Raw genomic sequence first — 18,523 nt, forward strand, 5'->3', positions numbered from 1 at the left:
ATTTAACAAGAATAAAAAAATATTTAACCCCCCATTTCCTTGTTATCTAGTATTAGTTTTTCTTACTGGAAAACCCTTTTAACTGAATCACTTAAAACGTGATTCATTTTTATGCTGGGCTTTCTTCACCCTGTCAGCATTTTTCAAACATGAATTGTCTTCCATGTTTTCTTAAAGGCCACTTATGGAAAAGCCTATTTTTTTTTTGTATGAAATTTTAAGACAGTATTTAACCAGGTCAAGCACCATACCAGAGTCTCTAAGGTTTATAGCCACTTTACTAAGTCATGGATTACAAGGTAAGATAGCTATAACATACCCTTCACCCATCAAAAAAAAATGTTGATTTTTGGTAGAAAAAATTTATTATTAAATTCTTTCTGAAATGGAAAGTTTATACATATTCTGAGAATGTAGTGTTATCAATTATTTTACAAATGCTGGTATATGTATTAAGAGAGCTAACCAGAATTGTCTTCAATAAATTATGCTATTGATTTGATCACTGTTCTTTGTTTATAGAGGATGGAAGCTCTCTTTCGATAGGTCCTTTGAAGTTTTGTTTTAACATAAAACTGACTTCTAAAAAAAATTTATTGCTGGTATAGAGTCCTCAGTTCATGGAAAAATTACTTTCAGAAAGAGATAATTCTACCAGCAATTACTGCTTTTGCTGGTCATTTTGGTGGGTTTTGTTTGCTTGTTTGATCAATTTGTATATTGGAAAAAAAACAAAAAACCTTCATGCCCTATCAAAACTTCAACAGACCATACATAATGCAAAAAAGTATAAACTGAGCCCTTTTGGCCTAACAGTATTTTCTCGTACTTTTTAAAATAGACTTTCTACCAGAGCAAAGACTTAAAACATATATTCATTTTTTGGTGATTCAGGTACTATGTATAAAAATAAATTTACTTTCCCTTCTCCTATCTCTAGTGGCTAAGATACTTTCATACTGTTTGGACGGTCAAAGACAGTTCTTAAGAGCAATATCCCTAATTGAACCCTTAGCTGGTGCCTGCTGATACTGCCTTTATTATTCCATTTTCAGCTCTTGCTAATTTCTTCTTCCATGTATAATGATAAAAAGGGAATGTGGGTGGGTTTTTTAACTTTTGTGTATGTCCCTTTTCCAAATCTCCCTCCCCCTAAAATCGACCAAATAAACAAAACAACAAAAAAGAAACAAAAAACAACACCAACAAAAAAATTCAACAGTGCAATAAAACACAAATAGCATTCCAACAGTTTGGCAAGTGATGCGTTCACCTGAGATTAAGTGATTTTTAGGCAGTCTGTAACAAAATGCTGCTTTGCTGTAATAGTAGAAAGGCAACACATTCTTAAAATAAATCAAGAAGGTTATACAATCTTGACAGTCTCATGAGTTTTCTCATCTTTTTTTCCCCCCACATTGGTGTTTGCTTATCTACTACAGTAGGCTGCAAAACATACAGCAAAAAGGATTGGCTTGAAGGCATTTGATGTTTGTAAATAAATCCACAATTGGATCCAAGCTGAAGAGGTGATACATGGTCAGCCTAGAAGGACAATTCTGAGCATGTGCTACACAGGTAAAGTCCAGGCTACATTAAATTAAAAAAAAAATGTCAGTGCATTTGTCATAATAAAGTTTTTTTTTTCAAAGCTTTCTTTTTGCTCCTTGTTGTGCTGACCACAAGCAAGTTTTAAAAGAGCATCAAGAGTCCGGCATAAATGGGGGAAAAAAAAAGCTGTAGTGACACTGAACCGCACAATGTTAAGCATTGAGCATGTGCAAATTTTCAAATCAAAAGAAGGAAATTTTCCCTCTTTTACAACGTGGTGTCTTGACACGTACGATCATAGGCTAGAATAAGGCTGCTCCATGTATGTGCCAGTTTAAAGGGAAAAAAAGCTCACATCTTCAAGCGTGTGGGAGCAGTCCTGTGATGTTGCTATAAGGCTTCAAAAGCATGATCACTGGTGCTTTCATGTATTTGCCATTTTCTGGGCAAGAGTAATACCACTTCCTCTGAAAACGTGTCTCCAAGATACTTCCTCTATCCACAGCAGGGAAGAGAGATACAGTTCCGAACCAAGGTCAACTTCTGTCAATCAAGCTTTCCTTCAACGAGAGGGGCAGGATGGTCTGTCATCTGTTTGTTGATCTGGATTGGGATCGATCTAGAGACAAAGAAAAGAAAAGATTTAAGTTATTTTGAAAATGCTTGTGGTATCAAGCATGCCAATAATGTGATTAGGAAGAGAAGCTAAGAAATCTCCACCCAACATTCATATGCAAAAATTAAGAATAGAGTAAACTGTAAAAAACATTTTCTTAGATGTTTTCTCCTTTGCTAAAAGTCACATGAGTATTTCTCCTTTAAAGTGGGCAGAACTCTCACCAAGACATTAGAAAGACTGTACTTCTGTAAGTAAGGGCCTGGGAGATTAAAGGGATGCTGAAACAAATCTTCAAACTAAGCAAATCTATGTATGCAAATGGCAGAGGGAAGCCACACAACCAATCACTTCTTTTATTAAAAGTCTTCATGGTCAAGATCTGTCCAATTTCGTTTCAACTTGGGACAATCACAAAAGCTTGGAAAATAATCAAGAGACTGAAGATAAAATGAACCAGCTATTGTTTTCCCCTTATGTGACCATGCTTTAGCCAAAGACTAAAAGGGTCAGCAACTCTAACTTAAGAGGGAAAACAAAACCTCATCCACAATCTGTGTTACCAGACCACTTCTCAGTCATGAAAAAGTATCACCACTACTCTTGAATTCAACAAAAACTATCCCATGAAAAACATCAGTTGAAAACTGATTTTTCGTAGGACTCGTAAAAGCTCTTGGTACTTTCACTAGGCAGCAGTCAAATCGGAAAAGACAGAGCTAATCAAGATCCAGCTAAAATCTGATCTGATTATAAGGAATTTGAAGGAATATGCTCAGAATGTATTAGCAACAGAAGGACGATCAACCTAGTTCATTTAAGAATAGTCAACTGAGGAGTAAAAGTCATAAATTAAGCTGAAATTAAGTGAAATGGTAAATATTATTGACCATTAAGGGTGTAGGCAAAATCTTTTCAAGTCCTCAAGATGAACTGTTATTCTATAAACACTTAAAATACTGGAGTTTTGATAATAAAATATTCCTCCTTAACTGTCTATTCTAAGTGTCAACATTTTTTGAACATGAGGCTGACAATGCTAAGTAATGGCATTTTAAAAACAAAAGGAGCAAAAGCTACTAAAAAAAAAAGGTTGATATGCCAATGCCATTAAAAGAATTCAATGCCATTAGAAGAGATGGATTTTTTCTTAGAAAAAAATTGCCTGTTATTTCCTTTAACCACTTGCCAACTGAGGAATGATTTTATTTTTATATTACTTAAAATACATATTAAATATTTATTTGAAAGATTTATTTCTCAAAAGATCCTCATTTCTCTTCTAATTTCAGATTTTGTTTATCAAAGAGCTTTCTGAATTTTACGTAAAAATCAAAATGTTCATTTGGTTTTCTGTGGTCCTCTCTTATCCTTTGGTCATGATCTGTCTCCCCCATTCATAGTGTTGAAAGACAATTTCTTCCTTGTCCCTTTGAATCTGTTTATGATGTCACCCTTTATATCTAAGTCATTTAGAGCTTATCTTGGTATAACAGAATAAAATGTTGAGTCTATAAAGGCTGTGCTTTTCTCAGATTGTGTGTGAGCTCAGGAAAATGAATTACAAATATCAGTCTAAGAGGAAGGCTGCATTTGTTGTGGAAGAATTCTTATTCCATTCTGAAGCCTCCAAGAAAATACTTTTGTATTATCTGCTATTTTGGAGGAGTTATATGTGGTTCCCATAGAGAAGAGCTGAAGGTTCTAAGCCATTCTGATGACCAAGGAGAAAGGAAGCAAGGTGGTGGAGCTTACCTCTGAATAAAGAGGTGGTGGCAGAAACCGGAACTCCTGAATATATGCAAAGAGTGGTCCTTGGAGAGCCCGCTCAAAATCGTCATAGGCACTCATGGGCAAGAGATGGCTCTGCCTCTGCTCCTCTGTCACAACTTCAGCATAGCTGGGCGGTGCTAAAGGATAAAGATACACGCAATTCGAACAGCAAGTTCTTATGCATGTCAAAATACAAAGCATTACAGATAGTATAGATGTTAAAAGGAAAACTGGGGGTAAACTAGACAGGTAAAAGAGTTGGTGGCTAACACTCAAGACTAATGGCTAACACAAAGTTTTGGAACAAAAAAGCTTCCTTTTAAGATTAAATGTTTGGAATAAATCAGTATTTTATGAGGAATAATGAACAATTCACTCAGATTTATATAGTACTTTTCTCCAAGTGACCTTGTGAATCTTGTGAATTAGGGTTGTGTAAGTATTATTTTTATTAGCAAGTAGAAGCTCCAAGGCAGTTGGAATAGAATGATGATGATGATGATAGCATTTATATATGCCTACTAGGTCCTGGATCAAATGTGCCCAACCAGAGAGCCAGGGGGCCACATTGTATTGATTGTTGTGCTAGCTGGTGGTGTGGGTTGCATTGTATTCATGAATGGGTATTGAATTCTGTATTGGACCCCTGACAAGTTTTTGTTGGGCTCAAGTTGGACACTCAGATACTAGACTATGATACTATTACCTCACTGGAGCCCCACAACAACCCTGGGAGGTGGGTACCATTATGAGTTCCATTTTACAGTCGAGGAAACTGAGGCAAACAGAGGTTGTGATTTGCCCAAGGTCAATAGCTGATAAGGATCTGAGGTTGGTTTTGAAATTGGGGTTTCCAGCTATCACACAGCTACCTTGCAGACAATCATTCATTGAGCAAGGGGCAAAGTTAGGGTTGTCTGAACCCAGAGCTAGCACTTCCCTAGTCTAGTCTCCTCTTTTCTACTATACCACCAAATAGATAGTCCATACTAGAGAAATTAGGTTGCTGAATCAAGAGTTTAGAAATGTATTATAAAATTACCTTCAGGTCTTTCAGGTAGGGATAGACCAAGCCAGTTCATATTTATGCTACACTGGCTGCTGACGCTGGAGGTCCTGCTACCAAATGGATGTAGAGGAATAGTACCGATGACGAGTGGCAAATTAAGAAATAAGTCCATGGCTCCAGGAATATCCACATAAACCTAAGTTGTTAAAAAACAAAGGTAGGTACATCTTTTAGGTGAAATATTGCCATATATCTTTGGAGGGATGTTGTAATTCAAATGCTTAAAAGATTCAGAACACATCTACCCCTTTCTAAATAAGATTAGGAAAAAAAAGTAAACTGGGACATGTTTAATAAAATAAAAATAAAATACAACAAAATCTGATCTTTGAATTTTTACATCAACATAAGACTTGCATCAATCCTTATCTGGGCTTTAGTGGCCTCTTTCTCTAAGTGAATCATTATAATATAATCAGTTATTTAAAATGTGAAGCATGCAGTCCTCAAAATAAAACTTAAAAGTCAAATTGTGGTTCTCTTTGAAAAATAAAATCAAAACCAAAAACATCTGTCTAGAAGTCTGAAATCTGTACATACCATTAGTGAATATTCCACTCGAATTATGCTACAGTCCAAAATAGAAGGGGAAACTGGTGGAATTTTCAGTAGTCTCCCATTCCAGGTTTCTGTCTTTCCAGATGACAAGGATTCCCCTCTTAAATTGGCCACAAGTTGTTTTACTTCCTTCATTTTCCCTTTGGCATAAAAGGCCTGTGTTTGGTAAATGGCTGCCTTTGGCACCACCATTCGGGAAGAGCAGTTCTCAATTTCAGCAAAGATCTGAATTGATTCACCTAGAGTAAAAAGTAAACAAATAAAAAAACCCCCAAGGATGATTAGTGATAAGATAGCTGAAAGGAAAAAAAAATACACACACACACACACACACACAAACATATATATATTTCTACTAATTTTTCTGACAAATTTTAAAAGTGTAAGAGACATTTCATGAGATTTGTCACCAGAGCAGCAAATTTTAGACGAACAAAAATTTGCATCAGTAACAATTAGCCTTTATGTAGTCCTCTAAGTTTTGCAGAGACTTTACATGTTATCTCACTTTTTTCTTCACAGGAACTCTAGGGAAATAGGTACTGTTATTATTTTTCCCATCTTACAGACGGGAGGCCAATAAGGTTAAAGGTGCCTTGCCCCAAGCTCACAAAAACTATCATGTCTAGTCAATAAGATCATCGGAATAGAGATATTTTTGATGGAAAATTTGATAAGTATAATGCATGCTATATTTTACTGAACAGAATTAGGTCTTTAGCTGGTTTACAATCATTTCAACTGTATACCACAAAAACAACATGGAGAAGATTTTTTTTTCATGATAACATACCTGGGGTATAGCCCTTCCTTTCAATTTTGGCACTTAAGGATATTGGGCCTGAGGTACAGAACCAGCAACACAGAGTCTTTTCTTTTGTGCCTGCTTGGGGTGACTGTAAGAAAGAAAAGAGAGAAACACTTAGGGATTGGTTTGACACCAAACTGTTTAGAATATGACAAAGATTAAGCATTTGAAAAAAAAAACAAAAAGTAGAATTTTTTTATTATCTAGAAATATACTTTTTTCAATTATTCTTCATTGTGATGATTCTTTTCCATCATGGCAATGCCAATTGATTAAAAATTAAGGTAGAAGGTTTAATAAGATCAAGTAATCTATACATGATTTTAGCATCTCTATGTAGTTAGAAATTAAAAAAAAAACCCTTTCCATAGTCCATTTATTAAACTTTCTTTTTAAAGAAAATAATTTGATTATAATCTCAAACATGAGTCTTCTCTCTCTGAGAATTTCCTTTTTTCATTTAAATCGACATATTGAAACAGAAAATCCAACTTGTTTAGTATTAATTACTTTAAAGATGTTGTTATTTTGGTAAATCAAATGAAGGTTTTTAAGTCAAATTAGAATTTAGGTCTCACAGAAAACATCATTAAGATTGCTTCCTTTTTCTAAGGAGTCAAAGATTGCTTTATGAGATTAATGAGCTCTCCATTAATAACTATCCCTATATATCAAGTAATAATGCAATGCAGTACAAACTCTTAAATTTGATTCTTTTAAGTTAGCAGTCTCTTTATAAGAAACCCTGTTCCTCTTCCAAAAAAATAAATGATCAGGGAACAGTTCAAAGGTTTGTTTTTTTGTTTGCTTTTCCCTCTGGAATTGATATATTTTATACAAAAGTGCTGGTTGTCCATGTCTTTTGAAATGATTTTTAAAAACACAACCAAGAGCACATATACAGGATATGTTTACCACTTCTGAATTTTTGTGCTCTAATACTGTCATTAATGTTTACAGCATTGATTTTCTAAATATATTGATTATATAATAAAGATTTTTGTAGTTTAGGTGATTGTACTTTAGTATTTGTATGCCAAAAACCAGGAATGAAGAATTCAATCCATTCTTACCAGTAATGAAGGAGTGTTGATATCTATATGCTCAAAGACTGTAAATTCCTTCTTTAATTTTACTGGTAGAAGCCAAGGCCTGTGCAATTCGGCTTTCACCCAATAGCGCACACTACCATGTCGGCCTTCGAATGAGGTAGCAAGTGGTCTGTGCAGAACACAAAGGTCAAAATATATTATTTCTTATTTCTCTTTCTAATAATTATACATTTGGTCAGAGTATAAGTATAAATATATTGTACTGTATTGTTTATGCATCATGATATATGAAACATTATTTTCTGGCAAGAGTACCAGAGGGAACAATTCTTTTATTTTTGGGGGGGGATGGTGATAAGACTTTTTCCTGTCATCCAATAGAGATATGAATGTTTTACTGTACTTAAGAGATTTTTTTCTAAAACATGCCATAAGAACACAGTTCTTTTAAACATATAAGAGGCTACTTTAATTATGAGCAAAGTTATGAAACTGGAGAATAAGCAGTTCTAAATAAATAGTAATTTCCTTGAAAATGGCTTTTAATAGCTAGCCCAACTATTCTTTTACTGTACTTTATTCTGTATGCCCAATAATATAAAGACATTTAGTCCAAATGTTTTTTAATGCCAGACTTCATTAGCCAAGGGTTATGACCCCTTTGTGGTTATTAGTTAAGTAATAATAGATTACATATTCAGGATTGCAAACCTGCTTGGGGGACTCTTTCTTTCTTCAATGTCTTTCTAATCATTACATAACCTAGTTAGATTCTCTATCCTACATAACAAAAACACCCTCCCCTCCACTGACTACTTAAAATTCTCAATTGCTGATATATCATCTTAATTTCTGCATCTCAAAACCCATACAAGTACATAAATATATGTATAGGTATGTACTTATAGTATTTTGAACACCTTTAAATATCTGAAATTTTTTTAACCTTATTTCTATCATATTATTTAGACAGTCAAAGTTCACAGAATTTTCTTTTCACTCCTCACCCAATTCCCATCCTATCTGCTCCTTATGTAATCTTTTCTCATCAATACCAGATTGGATTTTTTCCCTTAATTTATTACTTCAAAAATATCTTACTAGTTACATTGTTTTAAATTAATTTATATAGAACAAAAGTGCAAACCAATGCTTCTAAACCCTAATCTTTGAAATGATATTCCAAAGTAATTTTAGTTTATTAAGGATAATTTATATGACCATTGGTTTTAATTAACTCTATTAACTGAATTTATTTGGTCCATATTACTTTTATTCTAATTATACTTAATTTTTTTTCCTCTCCAAAGAGGAAATTTGAGGTTCATAAACCATTCTCAATTATTTTCTTTTATGAATTCTCTTTACGTGGAACAATTCAAATATTAACTTTCAGTAGGCAGAGATAGGAGTTAAATGTTATGGGCACCTGATTTAACTTAAAAGGCAAGTTTATTTTAGGACAATCAGTACAAGTGCCATTTTGCAACATCTGGGAAATGCACATCTTTTCTCCTTATGTTGAAAAATTATAACATTCCTTCATATCCCTCAATATTCTTCTTTCTGTCAATAAGAAAACAAGATTAATTCATATGCAAATATGAATTCTTTTAAATATATATTTTATTACTAATTATTTTCTATCCTTTTACTGACTAGAATGTGAATGTCTTATTTCCACCTCACCTTTCATCCCTGCTTAATTAATTTCATTTTGATTTTTTGCCATTTCCTATATATATATATATATATATATACACACATATACATACATATGCATAGTCACCATATTCTTTATATTTTCACTTAGTCCCATTTAATTTTTTTCGCCCTGAGGTTTTCCTTTTATTGTGACAGGGCTTCTAACTAAGACCCTATTCAATACTAGTCTTATTCTCCTGAAATAAATGAAATATTGTATTTCACACTCAAGCTTTGTGACTTCTTAGCAGGTAATAAGAATTCAGATTTTTATTTCCATAATTTTATCATTGTAAAGAAAAAATAGCCTCTTAAGTTTAATAGGCTGTTTTCCTATGTCAGGTTTTAGTATGTTTCCTCAAGTAATGAAAAGGGTTTTTTTTTTTGGTTTGTTTTGGTGTGTATGTATTGTGGTGTTCTTTGCCACTATAAATGTAAAAATGGCGAATATTGAGATTTTTAAGAAGCTTAATAGTGTTTGACTATCTGGTGAAACATGGGAATTATCTGTAATACTTACGTCTGTGGAAGCTCAAAGCTGAATGCATATTCATGCCGTCCTGAATGAATAGTGTGGAGACCTTCTTCTGAATTGTCATCATCTGTTAAAAAAAAAAAAGAAAAAATTGCATTCTTTCTTTAAGTATTATATATGTAATTAAAAATTATAAGTGTTTTTTTATTCAAGGCAAAATTTAAATTTTAATTAGCCCCTCTTCAAAATCTTTTAATTTACCATTTTAAAGAAGTATTAAATTCATTATCTATGTTACTTGTTGGTCTGCCTCTTTTTGCAGAATCAAATGCATTTCATATAAAAATTTCTACATGCAAAATGTTCTTTTCTAGCAAATAGTGGCTTTTTGTTTCCCCCTTCCATCTTTAAGATGTGACTTTTAAATTAAAAAAAAAACCATCCAGCCTTAATAGTTAGATTTTCCTTTATTTGTCTTAAAAGACAGAAAACCATTGCCATGCAAGTACTCAAAGTCCACCTTTTAATGACTATCAAATGATGGAGCTGGAGGAGGCAAGCACCATTGTTTAAAGGGAAGGGTCTGGTGAGCAGTCCCACCCTTTGGAGAGACGAAACAAGTTTCGGACCACAAGCCAGGCAGGGGCTCCCTTTCTTCCAATCTACATTCTCTTATTATCAATACATGGCAGGAAAGCCTTTTCCCCCAAAATGGAGGGTCTTTGGTCAAAGTGTTTTTTCTGCTCCATACTCCTGGGTGGGTGGGTGATGGCCGTAAAGACCACTGTTTCTCTACACAGCCTGAGCATTCCCTTAAATAAACTTATTTTCATCTCCTCAACTATTTTAGGAACGCACATTCATAAATGATTCGTTCTTATTTTTCCATCATATCAAAAAATAAGGTTAAAAACGCCGTCCCCTTTCGGCTTTGTACTTTCTCCCACAAAATGCCAGAATCCTTCTGGGTTTATCCCTTTTGCCCCCCTGGGGACTTCGTGACTGCCCTCTGGCTCGCCAAAATGGCCATTCCTGCACGCCCGGCCCTCGGCGGCGGAGTCCCGCCACCCAGCCCCGTCCTCCTCTGTCTCCTTTCTTTCCATCTCTCGCTGCTCGCGTTTTTGTGCCAGCTCAGCAGTCTTGGGCAGGCTCCGCACACAGGCGGCGGCGGCGGCGGCGGCAGCAAAAGCCCGAGCCGAGCCCAGTGGTAAACAAGTGCTGAGCTGTCAATCAAAGCTCGACTCCAGCAGGAGAGGACCGGCCTAAACCGGCGCGAGCAGTCCCAGCCGGCTCCGTATACATCCAGTATACATCACGCCCCGGCGCACGCTCCGCGCAGCCCAGCCCGCCGGTGGGGGCGGGGCGGCCGGGCGGGGGAGGGGCGGCCGGGGCCGAGGCTTCCGGGCGTGCACGCCCAGGCCGGTGTGCCCGCTGGGGCTCGGCCCGGGCACCTTTCAGGGGCCGGTGGTTACCGGCTTTGGAAATCGGGGACAAAGGAAAAAAAAAACGGGGGGCGGGGTGAAAGGTCACCGAGGCATCGGAGAGGCTCGCGCGGCCCCGGGGCGATGCCAACGTCCCAGCCCATCTGCCCCCCACGTTTGTGGTCCCGGGGTCACCGCGAGGTAACGGGCTTTGTTCGCCCATGGCAAGGTGGGAAACACCCCGCCTCTGCGGAGAAGGGGGTCCCCCAAACCTGCCCAGGCCGGTTAGTTCCAGTTACCGCGGGAGGGTCTGGGACAATCCCGGGATCCTCTGGGCCGGGGGGGGAGGGGGTAATTAGCATTTCCATTCCACGAAAGCCCAATGAGCTTCGGGCCAGGACCCCGACGCGGGGGGGGGGAGCCGGGGGCGCGGGGGCTGCGCGGCGGCCGGGCCGGGGCCGGGGCGGCCCGGGAGGACCCTGGAGCGGCGCGCGCCTCGCCTCGCCCCGCCCGGCCCGGATTCCCTCTCCCCACCGGGCCGGCACCCAATCCAATCAGCGGCTGGCATCGCCTTAGCAACAGGCTAACAAACCTGGCCCCGCCCCTCGCTGCCGGCGCGGGGCGGGGCCAAGGCTACCAGGCGAGTTTGCGAGCTCCCCGGCCCGAGTCATTGAAACTCTCCCAGCTGCGTGTCCGGCAGCCTCGGCCCGGGCTGGGCGCCCCGTGAGGACCGCGGACAAGGTCCGGCACACGCCGATCAACCAAATTCTGCCCTTCATTTTATTTTCCATCCCCCCACCACCGCGAGACCCCCTTGACTACATCCTATCTTTTGTGTCTGCTTAAACACTCTGCCCCCCTTATCCCCCCCCCCAAAAAAGACTTGCTACCTCAGGTAACAGATTAGTTGCAAACCCTTAAGGCTGCTTTTGATCAAGGCCTAAGAATATTAGCCATTTGTTCTTTTTTGTAGTGTGGCTTAATGGTTGGGGGAATCCACAACTAATGGATGCAAATCATAGTTTTAAAATTTTTCATTCTTTTATGGAAACGTTAGTTTTCCCCCAACACCTTGACGTGCTGCATCACAGATGGAAGTTAGAACATCCTTCATTTATTCCCACACATGACTGAGACTCGAGGTAGCATCGTTTGGATAGGAATACATTATTTTTTTTTTTAAATGGAGGAAAGCAAAATATCTCGAATTCTTTATTCTATCTGCAAAATCGTCAATGTTCGAACTAAATACTGCATTAAAAAGGAGAAGGACCAAGAATTACATAACCGGTTTTAACATTATAGTCTTCTGGTGCTAGGAATTAAGTCATCGCCACCACCTGACGCGTGTAACCAATCTGCTGAGAGCAGCACAGGCGCCCCTCCTCACCCCCCCCAGTACTGGTCCGAAACAGGATTGAACCGCTTCTAACAAAGGGTGGAAACTTAGAAAAACAAGCTTAGAGTCTGCTATATTTCCACAATGTATCCATTCAAACAATAGATTAGCAATCTCAGGACCCCTTCCCCCTTTGACAATCCTTTATCTTCCTTTTTTTTAACCAAAAATCAGACCTAGGGTGAGAAGTCCTTTACATTTCCTTTTGACTGGCACAGGTTTCATTCAATGTATGTTCCAAAGTTAGGAATGATGCTCTCAAAAGAAAAGAATTGACTCTAAATGGCTTCTTGATCAAATTTTAAACCTACCATGATGGTGGTCTTTTTTTAATTTTAATTTTTTTTAAGGAAGAACTGCAGCTTGATATAAAATTTGAACTGAATTGGAAAGAAGAGAAAAAATAACACGTGGGGTGTTTGATAGCATATGTCAAAATAAGCCAGGGAAAACCCTTTATCAAGGAACAATGATTAATTCTGAAAACATCGCGTATCGATGTTAAAAATCTAAAATGCACCTCTAAACGTTCATTAAAAGATGCTACTCCATGTTTTATTGCAACTCATTTTGTGGAGTCAAGGTTGCAAAGTAAAAAAAAAAATGAAACATTTGAGATTCGACTCCAGTTTCTAGCAATGCGTTTGGAAACCATGTTTTAAAAAATCATTCCAACTGATGGAAGGAGCTGTGAGAAATAAGGTGCACATGAATTGGAAGTGCGTATTGCCAGAGGTGTTAGAGGTAGTTCAGCAAAGTGCTCTATACAGTCACTTTGCAGATGGCTCCAATGCATTGCCACTCAGCAGCACTCGAGAAATGTCCAAAAAAATCCACATTTTCAAGATTGCAAAACGATTCTCTATAATAAACGTCCAGATTTGAAACTGCAAAAGCGAAGAGTTAAATTGCATCGATTCATAGAAAATAAATTTTATTCCTTTATGACTTCTGAAAAATAAAAAAAAAACTTACCTCTTTCATGCCCAATTAAGATGTCTTTATGGTTGAAATATTCTACTTCTTCAGTGTAATTCTGTGTATAGGCAGTGTTGGATCCAGCATTTCTAGATTCAGTCCAGCGTACTTTCGCATGTCCTCTTGCATGAATTTTGAGAGATTTTACTCTGATTTCCCCAGTAACTTCTAAATTCACTCTTCCTGAGACTGTATCCCCACTAGAATATACAGGGACGTTGCTGTCATTAAGACAGTCAAAGCTTATTGTCAAACTCTTCACCTTCCCCAGCACCATGTTTATAACAAAAATCTATAAAAAATAGAATGTAAGACAAAAAAAAAAGTCAAGATCACATATAAAATGTGATCTTCGCTTAACACTGATCGATGTCTTTGCCGTGCAAAAAAAGGTTTGCAGGCGGGATCAGTGCATTCTCTACAAATAGTTCATTGAGATTTCTTAAAAAGTCACAGCAGTGGATGCTGCTAGCTCCTAGTTCTCAGATCAGTGGTCTCCGTACAAAGACGGGTGGCTACAGCTTGCCAGCTCACTTTAAAACCAGCTTTGTGAAAAACAACCCCACAGCGCATGCGCACGGCTCTGCTGCTTTTTCGGCCCCCTCCCTCGCGTCGCTCTTCCTCTCTGGTACAGTAGGTGTAGAACAGAAGGAAGAAGACTGCTCCGGACCCGGCGCCCGACCTGACTCCTCTGCATGGAGGGCTCCGATTGGTGGGCAGCCTACCGTAAACCTCCAAAAGTGGGGCAGCAGGCCTTGCTACCGAGCACACTCTAATAGCGGCGCTGGAGGGAGGGTGGCAGGAGGGGGGGGCACGAGGGGACGTGCTTGAGGGCTGGGCTGAAACGTGCTCCCCGGGAGCCACCGGGGAAGGAAGATGGGGGCCGGGGGAGGGGAGAAACCTGTTGGGCCGACCCTTACAGCATGATCGAATCAGCCTCGGGAGAAATTGCAAGAATAATAATAACAATAATAATAAAAGTTCCGGGAGAAATGGCAATAATAATAATAATCAGAAATTGCAATAATAATAATAATCAATTTCAGGAGAAATTGCAACAATAATAATAATAATAATAATAATAATCAATTTCAGGAGAAATTGCTATACCAATGCTAATACTAATAATACTATATAAACAAGCCCAAGGCTTGAGAATCAGGGTGAATGGCCAGATGCGGGGAGGATGGGCTGGAAACTTCGCGAGTCTCTGGTGCTGCTCAGGACAGGGTGAAAAGTGAGTCAGTGGAGGCCGGAGGAGCCCGGTCTTTCCCTAGAGACGATTGCCATGGACTAGAGAGAGAGAGAGAGAGAGAGAGAGAGCCAGCCGCTTGGTTCTGCAGGGCTCTGTGTGGCAGCAGCTGTCCTCTCCATCTCTAAACTCCATTGTGATGAAAAACAACCAACAACCAAGCCATTTCTATGACGACTGTAGGGGGGGAAAAAAAAGGGCTGACCACTTCCTTAGAAGAAAGAGTCCTGTTGAAAGAAACCACCTCCAAGCCCAGTGTTGAGGCTCTGACATGATGTCCTGAGAGGCTTCCAAGAATTGTCTGGTTTTTCAAAAATGAAACCTTGGAAAAGACAGTGTGACCTAGTGTTTATTTAGACATACTGTTTACCACAAGAATAAAACACTGTAGGGAGACAGATTTAAAAAAAAATCCTAATTTTAGATTAGAAGACATTTAAACCTAGGTTTTTTTGTTTTTTTAAAGCACCTATGTGGTTTGGAAGGCCTTGAATTATTCAGCAAGTGGATGAATTCTCCATGATCATCTTCAGGGTATTAGATGATTGTTCCCATTTTTTTTTTCAGGAATGTAGATTCTCATTGAGCTACCAAGACTTTCATAATCTAGAATGCTTGATTCCCTGAAACATTATTAAGAAAAAGTCTTCAGAATTAAAATTTAGCTCTAATGAAGTCCAAGAAAGTAATAAGCTACTGAGGATATTAACTCAATATCAGGTAAGTTTATGAAAAAAATAGTATTTCTAATTTATGTTAATCTCTCCTCCCTTTTTCCTTTTTGCATTTAACTAAAAAAATGTGTAACTAAAATCATCATGCACTTTGATCATCTTTTCTACATCTATATTTCTATATTTTAGATTTTTTTTTTTAGTGTAGCATATCTATATAAATTGAGTAGACAGTATCAGTTCTGCTGACCAGTTCTTTCTGAAAGATAGAAATAGACTATAGCTTAATCTATTTCTTGTCACTGCATCTTGGCTATACATATATTACTATTTTTTTTTAATCCATTAAAGGGACTAGGACTTGATACATAAAGTGAAGAGACAGCACTGGTTTGAATTATAATTTCATTTGTGACTTTGGGCCAATCTTTTAAATATTCTGGCCTCAGATTTCTAGTCTACAAACTGAGGGACCTGGACTAGATAGGCCTTAAATTTCCATCCAGCTCAAAATCTTAATTTATGAATTTATGGTTTCAATGACTCCTTTGACCTAGGACTGGACATAAGGCACTGATGGAGAATGATATAGTGGAACCAGCTTCCTAGACAAAGTCAAAACATTTAGGACATACTCCTGAATTCTATTCTCATGAACTGTGTGACTGTATATAATTCATTTTTAAAGTAACCTGTACAATGGGACCAAACTATCTCTACTCTGCTTCCCAAATTTTTTGTGAAGAAAGTGGTTCCCAAACTTAAAAGTTTACATACTTTCATAAACTTTCAAAGTCTTAATAAATGTTTGCTGAATTGTTAATTTCGACAGTCATGTTCAGAATGATAGGTCCTTTTTTCTTAGGAGGAAAAATATATATCTTCTCTTGGTTGACACCTGGTGGAAATTCTACTGGTCTCAAAATTCTTTTAAGGTTAGCCTAGACTAGAGTACAAATAATACTTGTGTTTCTCCGCCACCTAGTGGTAATGATACTGAACATACCAAAATGCTTACTTCACCAGCTTCCACAATTATAATAATGAAAAAAAAGTACTGTACAGTATGAGAAAGACCCTAGTGCTAGTTAGCATTTTACAAGTTTATGTTATCTATGGCTGCATATTTCAGAGCTTGTAAATAAATTTTCTCTATGAAATTACAAATATTTCTGAAAAACCAAACATTATAAGACCATGGTTAAAAATTAAGAGCCAGAAACATCTATAAGTGGTTCAATAACTTTAACACATATATATGTACAATTTATATTTTTGATTTTATATGATCCCTAATATTACCCCCAATATATATCCTTAATATTAATAATCCTCCTATTCATACTTTTAGTTTCAATAAATTACCAATATTTCTTTTTAAATCAGATTGGCTAAAGGCTTATCAATTTTGTTCATATTTTCAAAGAACAGTCTTTTTAGTTTTGTTCATTATTTTTTTAAATTTTTTTTTCAAAGCAATGGGGTTAAAAGTGACTTGCCCAAGGTCACACAGCTAGGTAATTATTAATTGTCTGAGTTCAAATTTGAACTCAGGTCCTTCTGACTAGCTGCCCCTGTTTATTAGTTCTATAATATTTTTGGTTCCCAATTTATTTCTTCTCTATTCTTTTATCTTTTATTCTGTACTTATTTAGGATTTGATTATTTGTTGCTTTTAATAATATCTGGTTGTTTGCCTTTTGTTTTGAGTTTTATTTTTTTTGTTTACAAAAATGCTTTTCATAATGCCAAAGAAATACTAAATTACTTGTTTACTTGTTAAATTACTAAATTGCTTCTCCACTAACACTTTAACTTCTGAAGGATTTTATGCACTTACCTACTACTTAATACTTGCTCTTTCTTCAGAGGACTTTTCTCTTGCATGGTTTTCTGGTAAGAGAGATTACATGAATTATAATAAGGTTCATTTTTGCTTCTCTCTTTCCGCTTGTTCCAGGGGCTAAAACTACAAAATCCTGCTGCTTCATTCAGAGTTTCTTTAAAATCCACGTCTACTTTTTCCATTTCTTGTGAAACAATATTTATCCGAGGTTTGGATGTCTTCTTTCATGGTATGGCAGTTCTTTCCCTTCAGGACTTCTTGCCCAAATTATCCACCATCTAGGCAGTTTAAAATGCCACAGACAGAATAATTTTAATCATTATGTTATCCTTCTCCAATAGCTTCACTCGGTCCTTTTTGTTTTTTTGTTTTTGCATAAGTTTAAGCTATTCATATTCACCGGCAAGTCTTTTCCTCTACTACACCCCATCCTACAACTCATGTGTCATCTCCTCCTACTCATCTGCTAACTCTCTGTACTCCTGTCAAGCTCATCTTTCTGCCCCCTTTGTTAACTTGTCCCTGTGCATAGTTACATGCTGCTTCCTGTCCTCAGAACAACCTCCCACTGCTGCAAGTTACCTCCTTTCCCTTCGGAACACCCATCCTCTAGACTCACTTCTGGCCAGCAAGCTGAAAAAAGAAGTAGAGGTTCCAGTGAGATAATATTTATAAAGAATTTGATGCAACATCTTTTATACAGCAGGCCTGTCAAAGATTCTTATTCCTTTCCCTTCCCCCCAGGCTAATTTGCGAACCTGCACACAGGTCCATTTAGATAAATTAATTATTTTAAACTATTTTTTTCTGCTTATATAGAAGACTGAATGATGAGCAAATCTTTTTAAATTTTATATTTACTATCTTGGTTGAAGTATATTTGGGAAATTATTCATAAAAGAATCATGATTTAAGAGCTTCTTAATTTCTATTTCCCTAAAGGTCTCGTCTGGTAGGTCATACAGTAGAAAGAGTACAGGCCATGGAGTCAGGATGATCTGAGTTCAAATGTGACCTCAAGCACTTTCTAGCTGTGTGACCCCGGGCAAGTCACTTAAGCTTTGTTGCTTCAGTTCTTCATCTGTATGATGAGCTGGAGAAGGAAATGACAAACTACCACCAATATCTTTGCCAAGAAAACCCCAAATGAGGTCACAGAGTCAAATATGATTGAAATGACTACTAGCTAAAATATTACATATAGCACTTTTCATTTGTTATCTTATTTGATCCTTACAGCAACTTTGGGAGATGATTGTTATTATTATGATCCTCATTTATAGCCTGGGAAACTGAGGTAAACATAGATTAAGTGACTTGCCCAAGGTCACACCAATCTAGGCCCTG

At 37.5% G+C, this 18,523-nt stretch overlaps 1 protein-coding gene and 1 long non-coding RNA gene across 11 annotated transcripts in view; one reads left to right on the forward strand and one right to left on the reverse strand.

The window, feature by feature from the left end:
• Positions 1 to 1,210: 1,210 nt before the first annotated feature.
• On the reverse strand, positions 1,211 to 14,050 carry ARRDC3 (arrestin domain containing 3). Of its 5 annotated transcripts, none has more exons than XM_074207371.1 (8): positions 13,402 to 14,047; positions 9,652 to 9,733; positions 7,449 to 7,596; positions 6,361 to 6,463; positions 5,550 to 5,806; positions 4,983 to 5,145; positions 3,923 to 4,077; positions 1,211 to 2,170 (listed from the first exon to the last, which is right to left on the reverse strand). In XM_074207371.1, exons 1-8 carry the CDS (start codon positions 13,679 to 13,681, stop codon positions 2,114 to 2,116), a joined length of 1,245 nt encoding a protein of 414 aa, XP_074063472.1. In that variant the 5' UTR covers positions 13,682 to 14,047; the 3' UTR covers positions 1,211 to 2,113. The 5 variants fall into 5 exon arrangements, with proteins under 5 accessions (XP_074063472.1, XP_074063475.1, XP_074063474.1 ...); XM_074207374.1 differs by lacking the exon at positions 13,402 to 14,047 and adding an exon at positions 11,137 to 11,320; XM_074207373.1 differs by lacking the exon at positions 13,402 to 14,047 and adding an exon at positions 10,613 to 10,885.
• Positions 14,051 to 14,053: 3 nt separating this feature from the next.
• Positions 14,054 to 18,523, forward strand: part of LOC141502576 (uncharacterized) — a 30,051-nt gene continuing 25,581 nt past the window's right edge. The window contains exons 1-2 of one of the 6 annotated variants that reach the window (XR_012472595.1): positions 14,054 to 14,116; positions 15,224 to 15,376. This is a non-coding gene — a long non-coding RNA (uncharacterized LOC141502576). The other 5 variants (XR_012472594.1, XR_012472592.1, XR_012472593.1 and 2 more) reach the window with 5 other exon arrangements.

This window comes from Macrotis lagotis, chromosome X (assembly GCF_037893015.1).
Source record: "Macrotis lagotis isolate mMagLag1 chromosome X, bilby.v1.9.chrom.fasta, whole genome shotgun sequence".
Lineage (NCBI taxonomy): Eukaryota > Metazoa > Chordata > Mammalia > Peramelemorphia > Peramelidae > Macrotis > Macrotis lagotis.

Coding starts and splice junctions, on each gene's coding strand:
- ARRDC3 (XM_074207371.1), bottom strand. CDS start 13,681: ATGGTGCTGGGGAAGGTGAAGAGTTTGACAATAAGCTTTGACTGTCTT. Junction 9,734..13,401: donor CTTAATTGGGCATGAAAGAG/GTAAGTTTTTTT, acceptor TTTTTTTAACAG/ATGATGACAATTCAGAAGAA. Junction 5,807..6,360: donor AAGGAAGGGCTATACCCCAG/GTATGTTATCAT, acceptor TTTTTACTCTAG/GTGAATCAATTCAGATCTTT.